Raw genomic sequence first — 25,330 nt, forward strand, 5'->3', positions numbered from 1 at the left:
CCCAATTTCTGGAGGGATCAGATAGAAAAGGTAAATGTTTCAGTTTTATTTGCAAAGGTATAATTTACCAAGTTGTTATAATTGGCTTAAGGAGAAAGGTTTTCTTATATGTGGAAAACACAGATTAAAAGCCAGTGCTATTTCAGACAAAAACCATAAAATAACTGTGCTTCTCACTTCACCCAGTCCTATGTAACTAATCCTTTTTGTTAACAGTTTTATGAAACCATCAGTGTTTCCATTAGAATTCTTTATTACCCAGTTCAGCAGTATGATCAGAAAGTTATCAGAAACCTGTACTTGCCAAAAAGTCCTTTCTATGAATCTTCTTGAAGATGAAGCATTTTTGCAAAAGCATCAGAGTGAAATATTAACTGTCTGTGAATGAAAAAAGACTTAAAAAGGCATGGTTAAAGATCTGATTACAATGCAGTTGACAAAGGGACTTTACCAAGTTGCCGTGGCACATGACATTTTGAGGTAATAACTAGAATTATGACTGATAACATTATGTCAGGACATACTTAAATTTTAGAAACTTCACATATTTTCTAGAACATTTATATTAATATTTATCCATACAGTATAACCTAAGAAGGTTTGTTACCCATGTGATAATGCTTCCCATGTAATTTAACATACCAAGTAATCCTAGTTAGTTTAACATTTCCTTCTGAGATGCTTTGGGGCCCTCTGAAGCATCCGAAAGTTAGCTGGAGGTCAAAAGAACTTTAATTAGAATTTGATATTTGGGGAATTTGTAAAAATATCAAAAATGTTTCAAAATACTTGGTCAAATAAGATCACAGGCCACTGTGAAACAGTACTTATTCACTTAACCAAACCGACAAAAAATTTTCAGAGCAAATACAGATCATTTAAAGTCTGTCCTAGGAAGGCCCCGTAGGCTCCTGTTTGGTTACACTTTCACTTTGCATTATATTTTTAAAGCTCATCCATGTTGTATCATATACCAGTACTTCATTTCTTCTTATTGCTGAATTAGTAGTTTTATAAATATGACACGTTTTATTTATACAGTCATCAATTGATGGACATCTAAATTGTTTCCACTTTTTGGCTACTATGAATAATGCTGCTGTGAACATTGGTGTGCAAGTTTTTATGTAGACATACATTTTTATTGGGTGTATACCTAGGAATGGAATTTCTGGGTCATATGTCAACTCTATCCTTAACATTTTGAGGAACTAGTAGCTGTTTTCCAAAGTGGCTACACTATTCTACACTCCCACTAGTAGTGTAAGAGAGCTCCAATTTGTCCCCATCCTCAACAACACTTGTAATTATTTGTCTTTTTGGTTATGGCCATCCTAGCAGGTATAAAGTGGTACCTCATGGTTTTAATTTGCATTTTCCTAATGGAAGTAGGTAGTTACTTGCCCTGAATTGTGTCTCCCCCGAGATTCATATTTTGAAGCCCTAAACCCCCAATGTGACTGTATTGGAAATAAGGTCTTGGGAGGTGTTTAAGGTAAAATGAGATGCTAAGGAAAGAGGGGCGAGCCTTACCTGATAGGATCAGCATCCTAAGAGGAGACACTGTGGTGCAGAGGAAGGGCTGTGTGAGGACAAAGTGACTGTCTGCAAGCCAGAAAGAGTCTTTTCTAGAAACTGAACTCTGCTGGACTTTGATTCAGGACTTCCAGTCTCCAGAACTGAGAAGTACATTTCTGTTGTTTAATCCACCTATCCTATGGTCTTTCCTTATGGCAACCCAAGCAGACTAAGAATTATCTCTATTTTACAAATCAAGGCTCCCAGGTTCACAGGATCATCACTCTTTCTGATGCCAAACCTGGACCACTTCCCCTTATGTCATGCTGGCCCTGGGTTCCACAATGTGGGAGGGACATGGTTCTACCAGGTGTGGTTACCACCTGACCAAAATCACAGATGCCAAAGGGCTGAGACTCAGTTTGGTGAATAAGGGGCAGAAACTTGCCAAGAAGGAGAAATAAGCAAATGTCCCAAGTTTCTTTCCACAACACTGGCTTATGTCAAATATAGATTTAAAGGCTAATAGGAGGGGCGAGGTCCTCCTACACCGGTGATCCCCAAGCCAAGGAATTCACTGCAGCTTGTCTAGTGCTTTGATTCCTGATCTCCTCTAACATAAATTCTGGTCGGCCTCCATCTTACCAGTACCCCCTTCAGGCAGTCTCTGTAAAACTAGACTAAACAGCCCTCCATAAAGAGTGTACTGAGAATTAGGAGTCTCATTCAAGAATAATCTCTTGGCCATTCTCAGGTTTCTGTAGTTTGCTTGGGGCAGGGAGTCCTTTTCAGTTTTCTAGATGAGGCAGTTTAAGAAATGTAGGTGACAGGACAGACTGCTGAGCCTCCCCAGTGTCCGCTTCCCAAATCCATCTCAGCTGAGTGCAGGGCTGTTCGTACACATCCACACTCCAGGGAATGCTCTGTCCTCAGAACTAAAGCTCCAGCCTTTCCCAAATGTGCCTCCAGCCCCATTCCAGGCTTAAATAATTTAAGCCTCTTTGCCTGAAAATGAGGCTGTTGGGCCTCCCCCCCCACCCCCCGTGCGGGAAAGAGGAAAAGGCCAGAAACTCTGTCATGTTTGGATTATCCCACTGAGCCATTTAGGCACCTTTTTAATTAAATTCTCCCAATACCCCAGTAGGTGAGTCAAATATTTCCAGAGATGGCATTGACATGACATCTTCAAAGACATCTAGAAACCAGGAGTAGAAGTGAGCTGGAACTCTCCTTACCAAACCTTCTCTCAAGCCACCTTGATTCTAAGAGATCTGCTCGTTTCCATTAAAACTAAATATTTTGCTACCATTTGCTTCCTTTCCTCCCTAGTTTTTCCCCTCCCTTGATATGTAGAAATTAACATACATTTTCTCTCAAATTACAAGGTTAACAGTTGTTACTAAAGAAAACTTAGAAAAACAGAAATATAAATGTTAAAGGCAACTTATCTGCAACCCAGACATAACCACTATTAATTTTTGTACATTCATCATGTTTTTTTTTTTTAACTCACATATATCTTCATTTTTACAAAACCAAGGGATCACACTGGTTTGTAACCTGCTTTTTGTTGTTTGGTGTAAGTGCTACCACATTCTTGTTCAGAAAGAGTGTACCAGTTTATTCTAATGGCATATATGACCATATCCCCACTGCCCCCTTATCACTGAATATTGTCCTCTTTTGTAATCTTTGCCAGTTTAAGGGAAACAAATTGTTTTAATTTGCATTGCTTTGATTACTTTTGAAGGTAAACATTTATTTTCTTGTCGATCACCTCCTTGAATTTCACCTTGTCTTTATATGAAGAGTATGTAAAGCAGTCAGTTCAGTCATATCCACTTTCTGCTACAAGGATGATGAATGAATGGCAAGAAGGTGGTGCAGGTAGAGGGAAGAGGCCTGCCAGCAAGTCTGCAAAAATGAAGGTCATGTTGCTTCCCTGTCTTCTTTTAGAAAATGTTTACTAAAGGAGTAGTATATGCTTATTGTAAGAAAAAATCAAATATCTCAAAAGGGCATATGAATATTGTGAAAGCTCAACTCAGCCCTCTCCTCACCCCACCCACAGATCCTGTTCCCCAGGTGTGACCATCTTTGGCCTCCTCCTTCTACCTCTTTATTGTCTTCCTGCAGGATTTACTGCAGTGGTCATGGATTTAGCAGAGTGATCAGGAGAATCAGTGGTCAGGGATTCAAAAAGGAATAGGCTCTTCAGACAAAGCTCCCACAGTGGTCAATTGGGAAGGGAAGCAGGGGAGACCACACCAGGTGTTTGTCTGTAATCAAACGGGTAGATGAATGGAGAGTGAGGTAAGATTACCCTGTTTGCCTTGATTTCAGTCCATATGAAAAATGGCAGGCTGCAGATTACAACACATGAGCAGTGTCCTTTGTTACCTTCTGTCCCTTGAGTATAACCCTTTCCCCTTACAAAGTGGAATAGAATACCTGAGAATTGGTTTGCCTTTCCCTCACCAACCCTTCTCTCCATTTGGCAGGTCCTTGCGGAGCCCTACCTCCACCTTTTATCCTGCCTTCTTCCCCGCAGTGGTTTGAAATAACATCCATTGACTGCAGGGCCATACTCAATTCTGGCTCAAGGAATGTCAGCAAAGTCATGCTTAAAACTGATTCTGAGACTTGAGTAGAATCTGGAGTGTGAAAGGGGACCCATTCCTTGTTATCAGAAAATCTTGTGGAGGAAAAATGATCTAATTATTCAAATTCTTAGTCATTCTTAAGAAAATGGCTGTTTTGAATGAGAGGGGTCATCACCCAACTGATCTGAAGCCTTTGAAAAACTTTATTTTTCCTCCCCTGAGAGATGCAAATGCCTCTGAAATGGAATAGGCCATTAGAATCAATGGGTTACCAGCCTCCTGTTTACTAAAAAAAAAAAAAAAAAAAAAAAAGTTCACGATGGAAATGTTTCTCATTTTCTTGAGAGATTCTGCTTTGTCTTTTTTTCCAGCTTTTAAAACTGATGTCTCACCTCTCCTTGCAACATTTTCCATGGGGAATCCTTTTCTGCAAGGATTTAATTTCCCCCTCATTGTATTTTCTTATGTAAAATGGTTTAGTGTTAGACAACTTTTAGGTACAAACCGTAGACATACTATTATGTGAGTTGTTCAAATAACAAAATTTTGTGTGAGAAAGCTTTATCTTAGACCTAGTCCAAATGGGCTTCATTCAAGAAGTATCCATTCCACACAACATTGTAAATCAACTGTACTTCAATTTAAAAAAAAGAAAAATGTCCACTCCAAAAAAGCAAGCCTCCCTTTCTGGACCAGAGGACAGGATGACACAGTAAGACTCTAGGTGATCCTGTGGCAGTAATGGGTAAATACATGCGGGGGGAGGCACAGAGAGCAGCTGCTATATTGTGTTAGTTCTCTAACCCTATGTAACAAATTACCCCCAAATGTAGCAGCTTAATACAGCAAACATTCTCTCAGTTTCTGAGGGTCAGGAACCCAGGAGTGGTTTAGCTGGTCTGGCTTGAGGTCTCTCATGAGGTTCAACAGTCAAGCTGTTGGCTGGGGTTGCAGGCATCTCAAAGCTTGACTGGGGCTAGAGGATCTGCTTCCAAGCTCACTGACATGGTTGCTGGCAGGAGGCCTCAGTTCCTTGCTAGCTGGTGGCTCACTGGACTCCGCTACTTGCCACGTGGGTCTCTCCATAGATAACCTGAGTATCCTCACAATGTAGCTTCTCCTGTAGCAAGTGATCCAAGAGAGTGCACATGCAAGACAGGAGCCTTTTTATAACCTAACTGTGAAAGTGACAGCCCATCACTTCCGCTGTATTCTATTCTCAAGCAAGTCCAGCCCACACTTAGGAAAATTAAGCTCTACCTCTGGAAGAGAGAAATAGTAAAGAATTTGTGGACATATTTTTAAAACAACCACACTTACGACACAAGTTACCTACATCTAGTTTACTCTTTGGTCTGTGGCTGAGGTCAGTAAATGTTTTCTGTAAAGGACCAGATAGTAAATATTTTAGGTATTGTGGGCCAGAGTTCTCTGTTAACCACTTAAGTCTGCCATCATACAGCAAAATAGCCATAGGCAGTACATAAGCAAATGACTATGGCTTTGTTCCAGTAACATTTTATTTATAAAAATAGGCATTGGGGCAGATTTGGCCCATGGGCCATAGTTGGTCAACTCCTGGTCTACATCAGTAGAGGTTACTGCAAGTCCAGCAAACTTAGTGATTTTGTTTCCTTCCTATTAGAATCCTATTTCAAAGGAAATTCATTCACATGGCATGGCTGTCTGATCTGCCCCCATCGTATCTCGGCAGCTTGATATTTAGTGGTGAGATAACAAAGACAGAAAGGCAAATGTGAGAGATTTAGGTGGAGAAAACTTCAGAACCTAGGATTCTGGTCCTTGTCTTTTGGGAAATAGCAGTGTAAAGGGGGAGAGTTGATTTGGTACCACAAGGAAAAGGGAGTGTCTTCATTCTACTTAATTACTGAAATAATGAGGCAAGAAGTCAGAGAGGAGGTGCTCTTCAGACAACTGGAACCGTGGGTTTAGACTGTGGCATTCAGGTTTTGACTCCAGGTGTGAATTATAGGATCTATCGTCACAAAGCGCCTGCAGAGAGCCCTGAGTTCACCAAAGGAGTGCGTTTACAGGGGAAGAAGGGCTTCTGAGTACCCAAGATAAGGCAGAAGGTAGAAGCTGCCAGTAGAGAGCAGAAGGGACTATACTGGGGCTAGGAGAACTTCAGAGCTGGAAGGGACATAGCCTCACAGTGGAGGGTGGGTAAACATTTATTGTGCAATGTTCATAAACACACTTTAAGTGATTATTTCTAGCTAATGTAAGGTTAAACATATATGAGTACTTAGAACTAATTTCCCCTTCCTGTTCCTTAGGTTTGATTTTGCAAACACTGACTTGCTTCTCAGGGCTGTTTAATTAATGTTGAGCTTATTATATGATCAAGTCAAGCAAAAGTGGGTCTGAGAATTCCACTTTTGCTTCACATTCCCTTGCAGCGGAGTTTTAAACTTGTGTAATAAGGTAGATAACTTTTTGCCTAAGTCATATATTGCCCTCAAGAAGATAGCTGATCAAACTCACCATTAAAAGGTTATACTTTGTTTTTTTAAAAGCCCAAAACACAGTTACTAAATAGTCATTTTAAAGTTCAACTTAGAGTCAAATCTTATCAATCTCTTTGATGAGATACGCTTGGGAAATAAAGAACACACTACTGGTAAATTATTTCTCAAGGTGGTTTGTATTTGCTGTCAAGCCCCCAATGCGGCCCATGATGACCCTATTCGGATAACTGGGTATAACATCAGCACTCCTTTGTTCTTCTGTAAACCTTTTCGTTCTCTTATCCTGAATCTAAACATAAATAAAAAGAGTAAGCTTTTAAAAATTTTGCTGCAACTTCCTTTGTGGTGATTTCACTGAACTTAACTTTTTTGAATAAATAATTCTTGGGCATAAAATAATGACATGGGGACAATGTTTTCTCTATTTAAGGTGCTTATAAGCTGGGAGCAGGACAAAGACTTGGAAGTTAGACATCTAGCTTCTTAGCTTGTGATGGAAAATGTGCAACTTAAATGTCAAGAGGAAACCAGGATGTGGAAATCTGATCCGGCTACACTACCTACAGCTCCTGGGAGCAGGTTAGGAACTCAAGGAGCACTGAATACTGCCATTACCCTGAGCTGAACTCAGGTAAGATGCTAAAAGCCCAGTCTTTCCAAAAACACATGTGAACTACTCCAGTTTTACTAATAACTTTATTTAAATAAGACACAGGAATTTCTATACTGAAAAAATACAAAACAAAAGCCACACATTTCCTTGTGTAAAGCCATATTGTATGGTAACTCAAATACTGTTCAGCGCAGTGGCTAGAATTAAACAGTACAACTATATACAAAATTTAAACAATTTCTGACAAATTTCTACAGCTGGATGTAGGATACATTTGAGCTCAACAACTTCTGGGAAATTTACATGGCAAAGCATAAGCTTTAACACATTTGGTTCAAAACTTTAATATATGCTAAGAACAAATGTACAACACAATATTTAGTTTCTCATGAGAAAATAAAAGCACATGTCACTATAAATATCGTACATCAGATTTCATCACCAAAAAAAGCATGTTTCGTCCATTATTCAGAAATTGATATTGATACTATTGCATCTTGTTTGGACAAAAGCAGAGCATAAGATCAACACATTATATGTAATGCTAAACCAGACATCAGAAGTTAATGGAGCTCATATTTATCTTACAGAACTAATTATTTTCTCCCTTTAACCATAATCTACAAAATATAGTATTTTCATCAAGGCCTGAGATTATTAGAGTTAAAGGTGTCTGCTGCTGAATAGATTGTTTTAAAAGGTTCCCCTGTGAAAATGGCAAAAGTAAACTGAGTCCTTTTCCATGACAGTCTCCTACAATATAACACTGACTAATTTAAAGGAGCCAGAATGCACCTTCAGGAGAGAATATTACTGCAAACTTTGGTGGAAAGAAGATATTGAGATCATGACAAAATAATACACAAAATACATACACACACAAACATATACATATATATATATATACCATTTCTTTAAAAAAAAATCTATGGTGTTGCTTTCTTTATCACCTCTTCCTTCTTCAACCTCTTTAGAAAATAAAAGAAAGAAAAACCCAGGAATGACTGAAGGGAACTGAAACGTTCCTGTAGCAGTAGGCACCTCGTTCCCCTAATTTTTAAGAAAATCGTGCCATATACTATAGGTACAGATGAAACAACTCTGTTTTATTGAACTGAAGGCAATGGAATAAAAATACAAACACCTCCCTTTGCTTTTGAATACTGTGTGCTGCAGAAAACAGTGTCTGATTTGGGCTCTTCCACTGGCCAGTCTGCACTATCTAGGGCTTTCCTCACACTTTGAGATGTTAGGTCAAGTCTGCAAGTTCAAGGCTATTTACTTGGGTTATGATCTACTTCGCACATCCAAAATATTAACAGAACTATTCATGGTAGTATTATGAGAGGCTTAAATGAGACAGGTTCACACTATTGCTTTTGTAGGTCAGCATATAACCGGCTTACTTATATTGAGGTCTGAGACCAACATATTCTCTCTCTATGTGAATACAACTGAGGCATCTAAACTGAGGAAAACTATAGCCGAAAGTGTGTCATTTCTTAACTTGTAAAGAATTTCCAAAAGAGAAACTAAATATTAACGTGCCTTTAGATAAAACAGTAGCATTTCACGACCCTGATGGCCAACATAAACAAACAAAATCTCAATCATCCACTGTGAAACTTCACTTACTCTGAAATTAGACCTAGACATTCTTGTTTTTAAACTACACACACACACATTGTGGAGTGTGTGTATAGTCTAGTACTGGACACTTTATTTGCAACACTGTAACAGTCATTAAGCAACACCTGAACTTGTCAAAAAAAAAAAAAGCCACATTTACACATGTTGAAACAGTGAATGCAACAGTTGTTTTACTTGTAACCACATGACAAAAGTGATGTCAGACACCACAGATTTGCTGGTTCTCCTCATGTTCACCCATGTCCAGGATTTTCGCTCTCCTAGGGTTGAATGCACTTCTTATTTTAAGAATGTGGAATGTAATGAGGAAAGGGTAATGCATAAAATAAGGGAAGGCAAAAGAGTGATGTTCCCTCTTTAGCTTTTTAGCTGTGAAATAGTTAATATCCCAGTATGATATACATTCCAAGTTACCTGAGTTTAGACTTCAACTGAAGTACCTGAAGCTAGGCCATAGGGTGGGCACTGTGCAACTGTTGTGGCCATTTTTTTTTTTTTGCATTGTATGTATTACAGAAGTTAGAAACAAACACCTGGATCAATTGTAAACATAATCCTGAAGTACAGTATTTTTCCATAGGACAAAACACAGCAAGACGTTCTCTATTTAGACAGGCAACTTTCTGATATAGAGCTTATTTATACTGAAGAATTTGGAACAAAACACAGGACACAGTACTAATCTGTCAAACATACTATGAAATGCATAGTCTCCACTTAAAATGCTGAATGACACACACATCTTGCAAGCATTACTGCTTTCCACAAAAACTGCTGAATAGGAGTTCCGTCCCTGCCAAGATCAGTGTTAAGAGATACTTTATGATGCTGATAAGTATTTTGTTGGTGGTGGTGGTGTTCAGAAAGTTTGTCACTCCATGCAGGTAGATGTCTGAGATCTAGTTCCTCATCCATGGAACGCAGGGTAGAGGCCAGCTCCCCCTTCACTTTAGATGATCACATAGTTCTGAGCAGAGGTGTGTTCCTCACCCTGCAGTTCCTGCAGGAGCTGCTGCTGCTGCTGCTGGGATGGCTGTGGGACAGAGGCCTCTGTGGCGCCTGCCGCGCTGGTGTCATCAGAAAGAGATGTAAAGGAAACCCGAGAGGAGAGCTGCTCAACGGTCAGGGTTGCCAGAGCTGAGCTCTGGCCAGAGTTAGGAGAGTTCTTCAGCATCAGGTCAGAGGCAGGTAAGAGAGGGCCTAGAAGTTTTACAGGACAGAAAGCTGATCCGGTTGGGATGAAATTAACCTTGTTTTTGTCAGGACATGAAAAGAGAGGGGTTGAGATAGGCTGACGAGACCTAAAACCATAAAACAAAATTAGGTTTACAATCATTAAAAAATTAAGCACTTTCTGAATTAACTGGAGTTCTCTAAAACAGCTAAAATGTGAATGGCAGGGAATGAGTTAAGTGTACACAGAGGGGTAAACATCTTCCATAGCACAAGTCAGCTGGCAGACTACTGATGTACACAGCACTGAGGTGATATTTGAGACAAAAGGATTTTCAGAAATGGGCAGACAAATTTTTTCAGAGATCATTAGTTTGCTTTCATTCATTTAGGAACATGGAAAAGCCTCCCATGTTATAGTTGAAGATTATGTAAGGTTAGAATGACCTTTTTTGTTAAGTATATTGGCAGAGGGCTTACCCCATCAAATATTTGGTTTTAAGTATTTCCTCTTTGTTTCCCTGTAACTCTATAATACTTCTACTATCACAGATCAGGGGAAAAAAAGTTTCAGTAGTTTCTCGAAGAGCCAGTCAGCCCAACAGAGCAGCATCCACAAGCCCTTTCTCTCTTCCCACTCCCAGGCACTAAGCCACCAACTCCTGCAAAATCAGTCCCTGTCCCCTTCTAGGATGCAAGAGGACAGCAGCCTCCACTAGGCACCTGCACTGGGACAAAGGGATAAGTGAGTCCAAGAGTCACACACTCTTTCTTTGAGCTATTCTGCAATGTATTTACAGCATGAACCTCTTTTTCCTTTCATTTCTAATTTATACATACTGAAATTTCAAAAGTAAAAAAAAAAAAATCTGCAAGCAGAAAGTCTAAATTCAATGAATACACGTGCTAGATGTGCGTGCAGGGAAGGAGTAGTTAGTGAGTTCCCTCTGGCTTGTGGAATCACTGTTGTTAGGCTAGCCACACATGGATACTCACTCGCTGCTAATTGTCTTTTTGTCAGCCATCTAAACTGACAGCTTTTGAATGGAAAAATTCTTATTGATTAAAAATAGATTTTCTAGGTAGGAAGGAGGAATTTCCAAGTTTCTTTGTATTACCCTATATATTTCTAGCATACAGATGCTAAGTCTCCTTCAATAAGATCTCTTTTGCCTATTCAATTCTCCTTTCATAACTTGGTTTTGAAACACATTATCAGCTGGATGGAGTAGTTGATTCATCTGTAATCAACTGGTCTCAGTAAAAAGCTTTACAGCTTTGCAGATCCCAGCTGACAGAAAAGACATTACTTACGCCATTTCCTCAAAGACCTTCACTCGCTCACATCCCTCTGGGGGCTCCCGTTTGAACATGTAGCTGTTGTTTGGTTTGGGAGATGAAGCATACTTGGGTAACGGTGAGCTACTCCCACTGTCTGTAAATTTAAAGCAGTTATATTAACTAGTGATTGAAAGCTCTTTTAAATTAAATTTGATTTCCAAACAAGCAGCCTTTTGCAACAGTTTATCCACTATTGCCCCTTCACTTCCACCACAGGGCTTCCTTTATTGCAAAGCTATTTCTAATGCCCTTGTATAGTACATTTCTTATAAATAAAAGCTTCAGTGCAACAGTAATCTGCCATACCACCGAACATAAAAAGTGGATTTTTTGGTCCAGAGAAGTATATTTTGAATAAAGTAGATCTGTAATCCTGAAAACAAATACATCATTATGTATTTCAAAAATGTAAATAAATGGGGTAATTTTTATAAGCCACACAGAAGAATTACAAGAGATTATAATACAGGGTTCTTTATAGTTATGCGCTGTCCAACCAATTTAATTGAACATTTTAATATGTGGAATAATCTTCATTACAGAAGTTTTTAGCAGAAATGTTACTTTACTAACCACCATGAATAACATGTATGCAGGGGAAAAATAGGTTTATAGAACATATTATATTTTCCCTTGGCCCAGAATGAAAAAGGTAATATTCAGAATTTTGCCTTTAAAATGTCTATATAAAAAAAACTTTTTCAGCACTATTTGTACTTTTGCTACTGGAAGCATGAGGAATCTAAAAGCATCTTTACCTAACATGTTTTCTTCATATTTTTTTGACCAAAAAGAAACCTTCTATTCATGAAAAGCCATAAAAACTATATGCAATTTCTCCCTTTCCTACCTGGCAAAGGATTTTGGAAATTCAAATCCAACAAAATGTGTCATTATCTTTGTAAGATGCCAAGTTGTAAAGTCAGTAACATACCTGTATAAATACAATAGTCCTATTTAAACAAAGTCTGACTTAATGCAAACCAACCCCCAATGCTAAAATACTAAGCATATGATCTATTGAGATGTATTATTTTCATATATATTTTGAAAGATTAGTACCTTAATTATGTTTGTCACAATTTTGACGTTTAGGATACAGTACAAAGTCCAACATTCAGAATCTGAGAAATAGGGATGTTTTTATCATCATTAAAAAAGTATAATACACGCCTAGAAAGTAGACCTCTTAGGCACACTTATAGTGTATTTGGTGAATGATTCAAAGAGTGACTCTGTGAGTCTTGGCAATGCACATGTGTGCTTCTACTTGAATATGGCTATATCTCTGGCTGGAAAACCATTGCCTGCAAAATAATAAGGCCACATTATTGGGAAACCTAGAAAACCACATAGTTTCTCCATCACTACTTTTATGCATGTCTGTACAGATTATGCATAGTCTCTTGGAAGGAATTAAATTTTAGAATTAAGTTGGACTTCTTCAGACTTAAGCAATCAACACTAAACTCAAAGACATACAAAGAGATGAAGAGCATGATTAAAAGTTAGCTGATAGAATTAGATTAGAAATATGATGGACTAAATAGGATTTAAACAGAATTACTACTCTATTATTTAAATAACTTCTTTTGCTTCAGGAAATGAAATTATCATCTGTAGTGTGGTTTGATGGCCTAATGAAATCAGGAGAAACAACTGTATAGCATTTCTTGACAGCAAGCTTTTGGAACCAGTTGGCATTACCAATTGTATTGAAATGCCTGCCTTTTCAGTGAACTCCAATACCAAATTGTGAACAAGTGAGGAGAACATTTGGCTTTTACAGACAGTCTCTAAAATTTCAAAGGCAACTTCTTAATGAGAAGGTTATAGAATCTACTTATATTTTTGAACTTTGTTTCAACTAAGACCGTGTTTTGAATAACCAGGACATAACTTACATTCCAAATGTCAGGCCCACTTGTCATATGTGGAAGGTGTTTTATATTTTAACCACATCATTCAGTAAGTATTCACTGAATTGGCATTAATTTACAAATTAAGCAAACCAACTGTAGTTGTTCCTTTGTTTTTGTATACTTACAGTCAGTACAATGCTGCTTCTACAAAGATAATTCTGACATACAGAACAACACTGCTTATTATCATCTCCAAATCTGACTTGGCGTCACTGATAAGCTGCCGACTCACTCAGAATCTTACCTGAATGTGAACAACTCACTCTGAATCTGATTATCTGATATGGCAGTTAAAATGAAAGTACATCATTTTATTGAAGACAATCCTCAAACCAATTTATAGACTAAAATTATACCCCTTATAAATATAAATCATAATGATAAAACTAAGCTGAAAATAAATTTGATTACGTAGAATATTTTCTATATTGAAAAGTAATACAATTAAGGATCTCAGGAAAATCATTCTGACACAATCGTAGTTTTTACATTCTTCAGCTTTTTAAATAAAAAAAATTTCCAGAGACATCAGTTTTCAAAAAACTGAAACACATTGTTCATATTAAACTGCTTTTACAGTATCCTACAGGGGGAAAAAAATTAAAACTTCTAATAAAAGTTTCAATGTAATTTTAAATGCACACTTAACATATTTACTGAACACTTAACTATGTGCAAAATAGAAGGCAAAACAAAATGCTACATATTAGGTAAAACTCAGTGTTTCTCTTTTTTCCCCAATTCTTGCCAAAGGGAAATGGTATTATAACATCTTCAGGCAGATAATCAAATGGAATCTTAAGCTTATATGATATTTGTTTTAAAGCCTGTCCCTTCTCTGACAGACACTGCCTTATTAATGGTGGTAGTCATTTTCCACACCTTCCAAGCTAGAACTTTGTTAGATCTTCGCCTTTATGCTCATCTTTCTCCTTCCTCACCCTGTACATCCAATCAGCCACCAAATGCTGCTGATTCTTCATCTATTTCCTCTAATTCCTTTGCCCTTGCTACCCCTCCTCATCTTTGCCCTACACCTGTGGTTTCCCAAGTGAGGTGCACAAAACAATCTGCTGACATGCAGGAAGAAAACAGGCCAACATTTATATATATTTACTTTCTAGCTCTGAAAATGAGAAAGTAAGCTTTAATAGCACATATTTAGTTTGTGGATTGAATTATGCACATATATAACTTAGGAATATATGAAATTTATATTACAAGTACAGATTAAAAGTTGCTGGAAAAGGTATGTAATAAATCAAGCTTAGAGACATAGGACTAGGGTATTAAAGTAGCATCTTATCTTGTCCTCCTGCTGTCTCTCTCCATTTCTGTAGCTTTATCTTTAAAGATAAAGCTGGTCACGTCCTTTAGCTGATGAAAGATAACCTGCTTGGCTTTTCATTTCTTTTAGGAAAGCTACAAGGCCCTTATGAAATAGCGGTCTATCTACCTCTCCAGTCTCACTGCTTTCTACTCCCTACCATTTACCCCTACATTCCAGCCCACAATTTCTTACTGTTCTCCACACACCAGGCCCTTTCATAGCTGAATGCCTATATAATGGCTCTTCCTCCTGCAAAGGCAGCAAGAAGAAGTATGAAGTTCCGACAGAAGATCTTTGTTGGCATTTGGACTCCATAAAATTGAATAAAGTTAACTTCATTTCTCTAAGCCTTAGGTCCCCCATTCTTAAAATAATGGCAACGTTCCTACTCATAGGATTGTGGTAATATTATTGGAGATAACAAAGGGAAAAATCACCTGGGCACATTTAATCATCATAATCCTCTAAGGCAGGTACCATCTTTCCCTCTAATTTGCAGGTAAGGAAATTGACACAGAGAGCTTGAGTAACTTGCCCAAGGACACATAATTACTAAGTGGCAGAGCAGAGACTAAATCTGGTTGCACCAGAGTCAGAGTTCATTACCATTACACTCCCTGCCCTACTAAGTTGTGATCTATCTCAACTCTAGGGTCCTCATTAGAGATATGAAAGGTGACAAGATGATCAAGTTCCTTCCAGTCTAATATTTTATGCTTCTACCTAAGTCTTACAGCTTGGGTAACAGCTTTATTGGGTCTGCCTTCTGTTAGTCTCACAAGGAGACAGAGTGTAAGGAGTAGCCTCTGTGTGTCAATATTTCTTCTTACAGGAACACAAAAGGTAACAGGGAGAAAAAATTCAACAGATACTCTTTTCCTCTAGCCTAGCTGATACCTTATTTTTCCCCCAGGTGTGATCAGAGTAGAAAATGAGATGGGTTTTACCAGTTAACTTCTCTTCCCCTAATTTCAAAAGAAATTTGAACTTCATGGCTTCTTTCTCACCAAAGGCCTATCACTAAGATAGCATAATCTCAGAATGGCTACTCTATTGTCTTCTCTTGGGTGGCAGTAGTGGGGAGGATTATCATATTCTTCTTGAATATTCAAAAGCCTAATGCATATGATTTAACAACATAAAAAGACACTAATGTTTTCAACACAGCTACAAAAATAGATTTTTAAAAAATGGACATACCACGAAGCAGGAATACTCAAAGGATCTCCACCAAGCACTATTCCATGCCAATGCTAGGCACTACCCTATCTGCTAAGGATAAAGTAATGAGTAAAATAAAGTTACCTGCTCTTGCTGGAGCTTACATTCTAATAAATAGATAATAGAAGATTAAGTGAAACTATATATGCAGGCATATTAATAAATCTTGATCTGCTTTTATTCTAGACTCTGGGTTGTAACTGCTAGAACTGAGCTGCATACAAATTAGTTTAGAATTAAGAATAATTAACTCAACCACAGAAAGTTAGCAGAGCAACTGCCATTAGTACAACTATGAACATTTTCCAAAAGAAGAGGAAAGGCATTTATTGGGTGCTTCTTATGCATGTCAGATAATGAGAATATATATAAATTTAGATGTCATCTTGAAAAAGCAAAATAGGGATAATGACCTTAGGGACATAGTTCTAGAACAGTTGTTTTTTGGCATAAAATTTCTACACTCTTTGTAGTTTCACCACCAAGAGGTTCTTCTAGGATAATAAACATCCTAGAATCATGTTTTGATAAAGAAACAGATTCAGGCTCAAAAACAGTGATTTTCAAGAAATGGTGGCTAAAAGAAGTATATCCAATGTATGTATTTTCACAATATAAACCACAAAAGGAAAGTGCTACAAAATCTTGGCCAATTAGGCTATTAAGAAAATAGAAGGTTAAAGTATGGTAAGGGCAAAGGTCAAAGAAAGTTAAGAAACAGAGCCCTAAAGACAAATGCAAAGAGAGTTTAAAACATACGTAGAAGATGTCAAAGAGTCTCTTTCAAAAGTCTTGCCTAGGGTCAGCCTTAGACCCTGAAAATATAATACTTTTTTTTTCTCTTCTGTAACTAAGGGCTGCTCAGTTCTATTACCCAAAGTTTACCCTAATACCCATATCATAGTATGAGCTGAATAGGCCTATATGCACTGGCCCTTGGAAACTCCATCCACGTAACGTATATTGTTCCTGTAGGAAAATACAGTCTAAGTTCCAAGTAACCAATTTATGGATTCTTGGAATACAACTCTCACTAGTTGGCCTGAGTAGAATGGTTCGGCTGACTCCATGATTAGAATAATCAACGTTTCCACAGTATCTTATGAAACTGCAGAATTGTGTAACAACTGCCTAAGCGAACTGTGCCAAAGATCAACTAAAAGTGGTAGAATGAAGTCTAGATTTTGTCGTTTGCCCAGTGCCACTTTAGCTACCATCAAGGAATGCTGGCAGAGCTGCTAAAGGAACTAATATTTGACACTGTCACTACATAAGTGACTATTTTTCTTCCTTGCATTTTGGGCTTGGTAATGTAGAAGCATTTAGGCTAACTCTAGGGCATATTCTAAGGATGCCAAGATTAGGGCTCTTATTCTGGATCTCTGATTTCTCCACATAGTCCATAATGTAGGAGCTGTGGCTGTTATTGGGTTAGTTAGCCCAGCAACTTTACACATGTGACTAGGCTGCCTTCAGTCTGAAGGTCACTGGGAAAACCTTGCAGGAAAAAAAAAACCAAAAAACAAACAAAAAAAAACACCAAAAGCAAAAAACCAAAACCTGAAAATAGTCTCTTAATGGTTGGACTTTTCTCAATAGTCAGCATGTTTTTGTCCTGGCACTGCAACTTAAACAGCCAAAGAAAAACCAGTATGCTAATCAGCTAAAATTATTTCATAGGGCTCAAACTGCCCATGCTTCATGGAGAAAAATAGATGTTAGGAATAAGCAAAAATAATAAAGTCAGGAAAAGGATAAGTATGTAACAGATGAGTACTAGAAAAACAATCAGTTCACGAGCACATTTTTCATTGAGCATGTATTCACAATGGCTGTCCCTCCCCGCACTGGCATGTGCCTATCTAGGTGCCCAACGATGTCCCAACAGGCTATTCTACAACAGCAACTACAGAATACTGAGATACTCCGAATCAATCCTTGTTGACTACAAAATTACAGTATCATTGTGTTTTTATAGTTAATGATGCAAACTTATTAGAAATCTACAGCTTCTTTTTTATTTCTTTACTGGAACTAAGTATAAAGAAACAAAAAAGCAATTTAAGCTTTATGGTGGAAAATGCAAATTATTAGCTAGAATTAGTATCTTAAAATAATTTGGATGGTCCACAGAGAAGTAATGAATCAGAGATTATAGTTCGAATGACTTATGTAAGTTTCAGAAACTGTAAAAATGACAGCTCCCTCATTTGTACCTTTAGTGTTCTGAACATACTTGTATAATTATGTATTATTTATTTATATTACTATTATTCCTATTAGACTATAAATTCTTTAAAAACAGATAATCACATCTTCATATCTATTTCTCCACTCTCTAGGTAGGGTGCCTGACATACAGATAGATACTCAACAACATATGCTTCTTAAATAAACTCAGTTGAAATACATAAACCTCCACTCCCGATCCTAAAATATATGTATGTATGTATATGTGTATACATACACATATACATACATACATAAGAGATAGACACTATTTTAATTTTCTCTTCACAAAGATGGCAGCTGATTTAAGAACTAGGAATTTCACATTGTAAGAGAAGGTCACACATTTTTCCAGGGAATAGTAACATCAACTTGATCTTAATCATAAAGTAATGCCTCACAGCTAACTATGGTAGATAATGTTAAGAAACTTGTGTAATGAAGTCTTAATTCCCAAACTGAAGTAGTTCTGTAAAAAACAAAAAGTCTTAAATGATTCTGAGATCGCCATAATTTCTAAAGAAATGAAAAAAAAATCACTACAGTCACACTCGACACCATTTATTATTTACTATATACCAAGGGTTGTGTTAAGCACTTTGCTCCAATACCTCATCTAACCCGAATAATGATATGAGGTATGAAAACAGCTATTATCACTGTTTTACTAAGAAATATATATATTTTTAACTATTGGGATAAAACTGTTGGCCTTAGAGATGATTTGGACAAATGTTCTCATTTTATATTAAAAAAAGAAAAGGAACAGAAGAAAGAAGATTTGTGTTATGCAGGCAGGTATCTGGTATGAAAGAATAAAAGGGCATAAAGGAAAATATACAAAGAAAGACAAAGTCTTAGGAAAAGGTCTAACTTGTCTAAAAACAGTCAGAATTCAGGTTATTATTACCCTATGTTGAAGAGATACCTGCACTCTCATGTCCACTGCAGTATTATTCACAACAGCCGAAACATGGAAACAACCTAAGTGTCCATGAACAGATGAATGGATAAAGAGAATGTGGCATAAACATACAATAGAGTATTATTCAGCCACAAAAAAAGAAGGAAATCTTGCATTTGTAACAACGTAAATGGAACTTGAGGGCATTATGCTGAGTGAAATAAATCAGAGAAAAATACCATATAACCTCATTTATACGTGGAGTCTTAAATACATCGAATTCATAGAAACAGAGAGTTAGGATAGTGGTTGCTAAGTGCAGGGGATAGGAAAAATGGGGAGATGTTGGTCAAAGGGTACAAACTTCCAGTTATAAGATGAGTAGGTTCTGGGGATCTAGGGTACAGCATGGTGACTATAGTTAACAATACTGTGTTGTATACTTAAAAGTTGCTGAGAGAGTAAAGCTTTAATATGCTCACCGTAACAACAAGAAAATGATAATTATGTGAAGTAATGGAGGCATTAACTAATCTTTTGTGATGAGTATTTCCCAATATATAAATGTATCAAATCATTACCTTGTACACTTTAAAGTTATGCAGTGTTCTATGTCAATTATATCTTAATAAACAGTTCAGATTATTAGAGCATTCACAGAAATTTGGCCGGAGAGGGAGGTTTTGGTTAAGTTGTAGATGAAAAGCAAATTGTTCTACTTTTCCTGAAGGCACTGGGGCTCTCACAAGTAATGATAATGATGATTATTGTTATAGCAGCAGCTACAATTTATTGAATCCTTGAGAATTAATGTAAGTTTTATGCCTAAACGTTTACAGGACTCAAATCCATTCCTGTATGTCAAAGCCAGTGTTGCTCTTAACATGGTGTTGCTCTTAACATGGTGTTATAATGTCTCTTGCTGAAGATCTTGCAGAGTGACATGAATATACCTTCTTTCTCATAATAAAACAGATTCTACATCTTTGGGAAAAAGATAGTAAAGTCCTATCCTGTCCTATCCTAAACTTAGGATCTAAGCAGTACCTGTGCTGAACTTCAGAAACCACACATCTATCTGCCTTATCAAATATAGTCTCTTAGAGGCCCTGAAGGCAATCTCACAACCAGTTAATGAAAACGGAACTCATCTATCATGTTCTTAATACATCTCCTTTTTGGTTCAGCATCTCTCAACCACCCACAATATTAAATTAAGAAAGAAGACAACAAAACCCCAGAATTAACTGCCTCGCCTTATTATCACTGTTATTTTTACTTTTCATTTAACCCAACTACAAATGCTAATAACTAGCAAAAGTGTTTTTGGGTTTTTTTTTTTTTTTTTTTTTGGTTTTTGTTTTTGTTTTATTTAGCAAAAGTTGTTATCCTTTCTACTGGTATGACAAAAAATACAGGATTTGCAATCAATCTGACAAGATCTGCTTCACCATTTACCACCTGTGCAGTCTAAAACAAGTTACAGTTACCCAACATTTCAATTTGCCTTCAAAACAAATACTCCTACTAGAAGCAAGATGGTTTCTTATTTGTTTTACTATGAAACATCCATAGTAAAAATGTGAGGAAGTGATTAAAGGTGTTTGCTGTGATAGGATGCCTCAGTGAAATGAGTTTCCTAGTCTGACATTATATGAAAAGGAGACTTCCCATTTGAAGGAAAGAGATGCCTAACTAAGGTACTGCTTTCAATACATCCTCAATGGAGGAAGAGAGTTCAAAAGGCTTCCAGTAAGTAAAGAGTGAAAAGAAAGGGAAGATTTGTTGAGATCCACCCACAGAAATAAAAGCAGAGGACAAAGTAGCTTCCATCTATTGTCTCAGCAGAGTTAGGCATAAAAATGAGTAGAAGAAGCTAGACCAAAAGAATACACTGCATCATTCCATTTCTATGCAATCCAGTAACAGGAAAAAAACTAGATTATGATGATGGAAGTCAGAACAGTAGTTTCTTTCAGGTGGAGAAGGGAAGGATATGGTCTGGGAAAGGAGGCAAGAGAGCCTTCTGGGATGCTAAAAATGCTTTGTTTCTGATCCAGGTTATGAGTGCGGACATGTGTAAAAATTCAGGAGGCTGAGCACTTAATAGCTGGGACACTTTATTAATTCCTCAAAATGAAACAAAGGAAGGTGACTGGAGGTCAAATCAGAACAAGGAGCATAAAAATCCTAAGATTCTGTATACTTTAACTTCTCCATGTTTTAAAATTTTTGTTGCCTATGATCTGTTCCTCTGTGGTGAGAAGCAGTAAATGTGCTAAAGTACGGAGTTACTCTGTAAGAAGATAGGAAGGTGAGGGCTGGGCAGTCTTTGTTATGTTCTGTGTCTGGGTCTGAGGGGGCCAGAAACTGAAAGAAGAGAGTGAACAGTGCTAGCCAAGTGCCTGACACGAGGACAGGAGAACATGGGCCGACAGTCTGGGCCTGACAAGCAGTAAGAACTCCCAGGGATTCTGCCCTCTTATTGGTGTTAGTTAATAATTCATCTACATATCATAATATAATCCCTGATGTGCTGCAGTACTTGTTAAACTTTATCCTACTTAGTTAAAAATATACTTATTCTTCCAACAGAATTTTTAGAAATTATTTCTTCCCAAATCAATCTGATTACAAAATCTAACCTTAGGCACAAGAAATATAAACTCTACCATAGCCATTGTTAACTCTGGACAATATCAAGGAAAAAACTGTGTGTTATAAGATGTGAAGCTGTACACACTGCATTTTATAGCTTTCATTAGCTGTTAGAACCATGCGCTGTGCTCCTCTGACACATTTATGGAAGATGTTTGTGAGAATCACAAAGAAGGGGGTACGTGAAACCAATGAACAAACAAACCTAGATCAACCAAACCTTTATAATCCCACCATTCAACAAAGGAAAAAAGGTGATGTAATGGTCTAAGACAAAGAAAGTATAATGAGCAAGGCTCTATAACAAACCCTCTGTTTAAGTGGATGATTTCATTCTTACCTTTATCACGATCATAGAGTAAGTCTTCTGTTGAGCAAGGGCTACCATCCTGGGATTCCGGGGGACAGAAGGGGGAGACACAGGGTGAGTGACTGCTGCAGCTACTACTGCGCTCCTGCACGGAGGGGGTCTGCGTGTCAATGCTGCGAGTGCTGCTGCTCCGGTAGTGAGCAGGGAGCGGGGCTCTTCGGCCATCCGGGATATCCAAAGGCTAGAAGAGCAACAATCATTACAGGTCGATGACAGTGCATACACTCCATCCACGTAGAAAGCACATGGAATTTCCTTTGATTTCATATTCCACTTCTATTACCACCATTACTGATCCTTCAGGGAATAAAGATACCAATTTTGTGTCTTAATTTCTGCCCCTTACCTTTAGGTTAGCACTTCCCTTACCACTCCTCAAGGACAGGGTCACCTTTCAACACTGTCTCTCTAATGTCCAGCACTGTGTGTGACACACAGCAGACATTTGATAAACATTTGCTGAATGAATTAGTCAAATTGCTCAAGAAATCACTGACTTCCTAATAAGAAAAGTGAAATGTCATATTCACAGGTATGGATTTTTGTTTGTTCATTCTTTCTTATTTTAATTTTTTAGAAGCTCGTAACAGAACTGTATCTTCTATTTCTTTGAAAATTACTCAGAATTTCTAAAAAAGAGGTTTATTCTATTAGTACTCAATGGGGGATATTGAGATTACTCAGAACAATTCTACAAATTTGGTATCTCACTGAGTAGGACTACTCAAGAATTCTGCTTAGTTCTAATGCATTGTTCTGCATGGCAAAAATAAGAAACAGAAATGAAATTATAATCATAGAATCATATATTTTGGATCTGAGAAGACCCTGGAGCTCATTAGTCCAACGTCTTTACAAATAAAGAACCTATAGTTTAGAGCTCCTGGTGACATGGTCAACTAAATGGCATCAAAGCTTCTGTCCCAGTGGACTCTTTCTACTCTGCTTTTGCTATAAAGATAGATCTTATTCATTTGTGTGCTAACAAAGTAAGGTTAACAAACAAAACTGTATATATTAATCATTTAAAATATTTTTGTTATTATACAGAGAAGACCACAATGCTATTTATTTACAACTTATTTTCACTATGTTACTGCTGTTTTTCCGAGCCTTGTCATTTCAGAATTTTCAGAAATACTGTCAGAGGGAAAATGAAGTAAGATCAAATTAAGCAGGATCAAAATGTATCATTTTCTTTTATAACAAACAAGTTAAATGAAAGCCAAAATCTAAAATAAAAACTTCATTTATCCACGCAATGTTGCTAAACCAAAACCATACCATCCTTTACAACCTGACAATGACTATGGTACTATAAAGAAAATATTCAATTATGAAACATTAGCTCATTTTTGTCAGCAAACAGAAAAAGTAAAATTTTCCAATTTAGGAAATAAATTCCCAAAGGAATATTAATTTACTAGGTCAAAAACTAAGAAAATTATTTAAAATTTTTTTCCTTTACTTAACTAATTTAGATTTTAATTACAAGTCTACACTAAAACTTAAAATGAACGATTCTAAGAATAAATCTCATTGGAGCAATTTTTGGGGGGACAAAATTATATGATAAATGTGTGAGGTTTTCAGAACAACCCATAAAGATCATTTTGGAAAATATATGAGGGCTTCATAACAGAGGTCTTTCTTAAAACTGAGATATTTAAGTCAAAGAAAATGTTACCTTAATAAAAGTATCAATATTGGTGATTGGTAAAAGAGTAATGTATCAATTTGTAACTAAAAAGGTTTAAGAATTTGAGTTATCTTTCACTGATGTCCTATTGATTGATAAAACACAATCTTTTTTTATTCCCATTTCTGAATCTAGAATTGGGTAATATAATAATCAGTTTCCTTAACCAACTTTTTGTTTTGTTGGGAAGAATCAGAATAACAAAACAGATTTTAGATATCTACATATTTATGCAAAGTAATAAAGGGATGTATAAAGGCTTAACACATCGATAGGAAGTTACTGGCAGATTTACTGATGGTGACATTTTGATTTATTAAAACTTTAAGGCACACTTAATCATAAATCTGAAAGTTCTAAAAATTAATATTTTAGTTTTAAGTGTGTAGGTTACCCAAGAGTAATTCTGATAATTCTGAAATGGCTACTATGAGATTAGAAAATGACTTATTTAAAAGCAGAACTATGTTAATAAGTTTCATCATCTAGCATAGTTTTGCTTGGCAGTTCTTAGAATCAGCAAATATGTGACTGATTATCTCATCTTCAAAAAATTAGGCCACTTTTACTTCCTTACATTACTATTCTTAAATGTTACTTAATGTATGAAGGAAACATTTTAATAGTAAACAGTTAAGAGCTGGCACAATTTCAAAAGGGTTTCTTTTTGGCCTAATAAACATAACATAAAAATTTAACATGAAATGTCTAGGGAGAATAAAATGGTACAACCTTTTGAAAGGGTAATTTTAGCAGTATTCATCAAAATTTAAAACGTGTACATGCTCTGACCCAGCAATTTCACTGCCAGGAAATTGTTTGCAAGGGTACAGTATGTTTTCTAAAGCACTGCTTGTCATGATAAAAATGGAAAACAATCTAAATGCCTATCAGTAGGTGACTTTTAAATTATGGCACATTCATACAATGCTTTCAGTATGTATTAGTATACACACATATACTGGCAAGGATATACAATAAACTATGATTAATGTTTATATCTGCTAAACAGTATTGAAAGTTGGAAAAAAGCCTTTTAAATTTATTAACATAAAATTGAACTGTGTGGACTGCAAGATTAAATCAATTTTAAAAACTACACATTATTTGAAAGAATCAGATATACATTTGACATAAATCATATTTTAGCTCCAAAAAACCGTCAGAGAGATAATTAAGCCATAGGCGACTTGATGGTTTCTTTTGTTGAGTATACCTTTAAAATGTGGTCAAATATATGTTCATATGAAGGAGTGTCTAGATTTCTTTTCCAAGACAGAGGTAATTTATAAAGTATTTTTTATTAATTCATAATGGATCAAAGACCTAAAGATAAGAGAAAGCTAAAACTATAAAACTCAGAGAAGAAAAGACAAGAATAAATCATTGTGGCCTCACATTTGGCAATGGTTTCTTAGATACAACTCAAAAGAAAATGAGAAGTGAAAAGACAACCTACAGAATGGGAGATATTCTCAAATCATATATTTAATAAGGGACTTTTATCTAGAAAATGAAGAATTTTATAAAAACCTTTTACAATTCAGTACTAGAAAGACAATTTTTAAGTGGGCAAAGGATCTAAACAGACAATTTTCCGAAGAAGATAT

General features: G+C 36.6%; 1 protein-coding gene across 3 annotated transcripts in view; it reads right to left on the reverse strand.

Annotated features, from left to right (window-relative positions):
* Positions 1–7,287: 7,287 nt before the first annotated feature.
* The window catches only part of GLCCI1 (glucocorticoid induced 1), an 84,752-nt gene continuing 66,709 nt past the window's right edge, over positions 7,288–25,330 (reverse strand). For 2 of the 3 annotated variants that reach the window (XM_064487547.1, XM_010979619.3), the window contains exons 6-8: positions 21,992–22,202; positions 11,361–11,481; positions 7,288–10,174 (exon numbers count right to left, since the gene is read on the reverse strand). In XM_064487547.1, coding sequence (XP_064343617.1) covers positions 9,823–10,174; positions 11,361–11,481; positions 21,992–22,202 — 684 coding nt within the window. In that variant the 3' untranslated portion in view covers positions 7,288–9,822. The remainder of the gene's footprint in view (positions 10,175–11,360; positions 11,482–21,991; positions 22,203–25,330) is intronic. The other variant, XM_064487548.1, reaches the window with a different exon arrangement.

This window comes from Camelus dromedarius, chromosome 7 (genome assembly GCF_036321535.1).
Source record: "Camelus dromedarius isolate mCamDro1 chromosome 7, mCamDro1.pat, whole genome shotgun sequence".
NCBI classification, from domain to species: Eukaryota; Metazoa; Chordata; class Mammalia; order Artiodactyla; family Camelidae; genus Camelus; species Camelus dromedarius.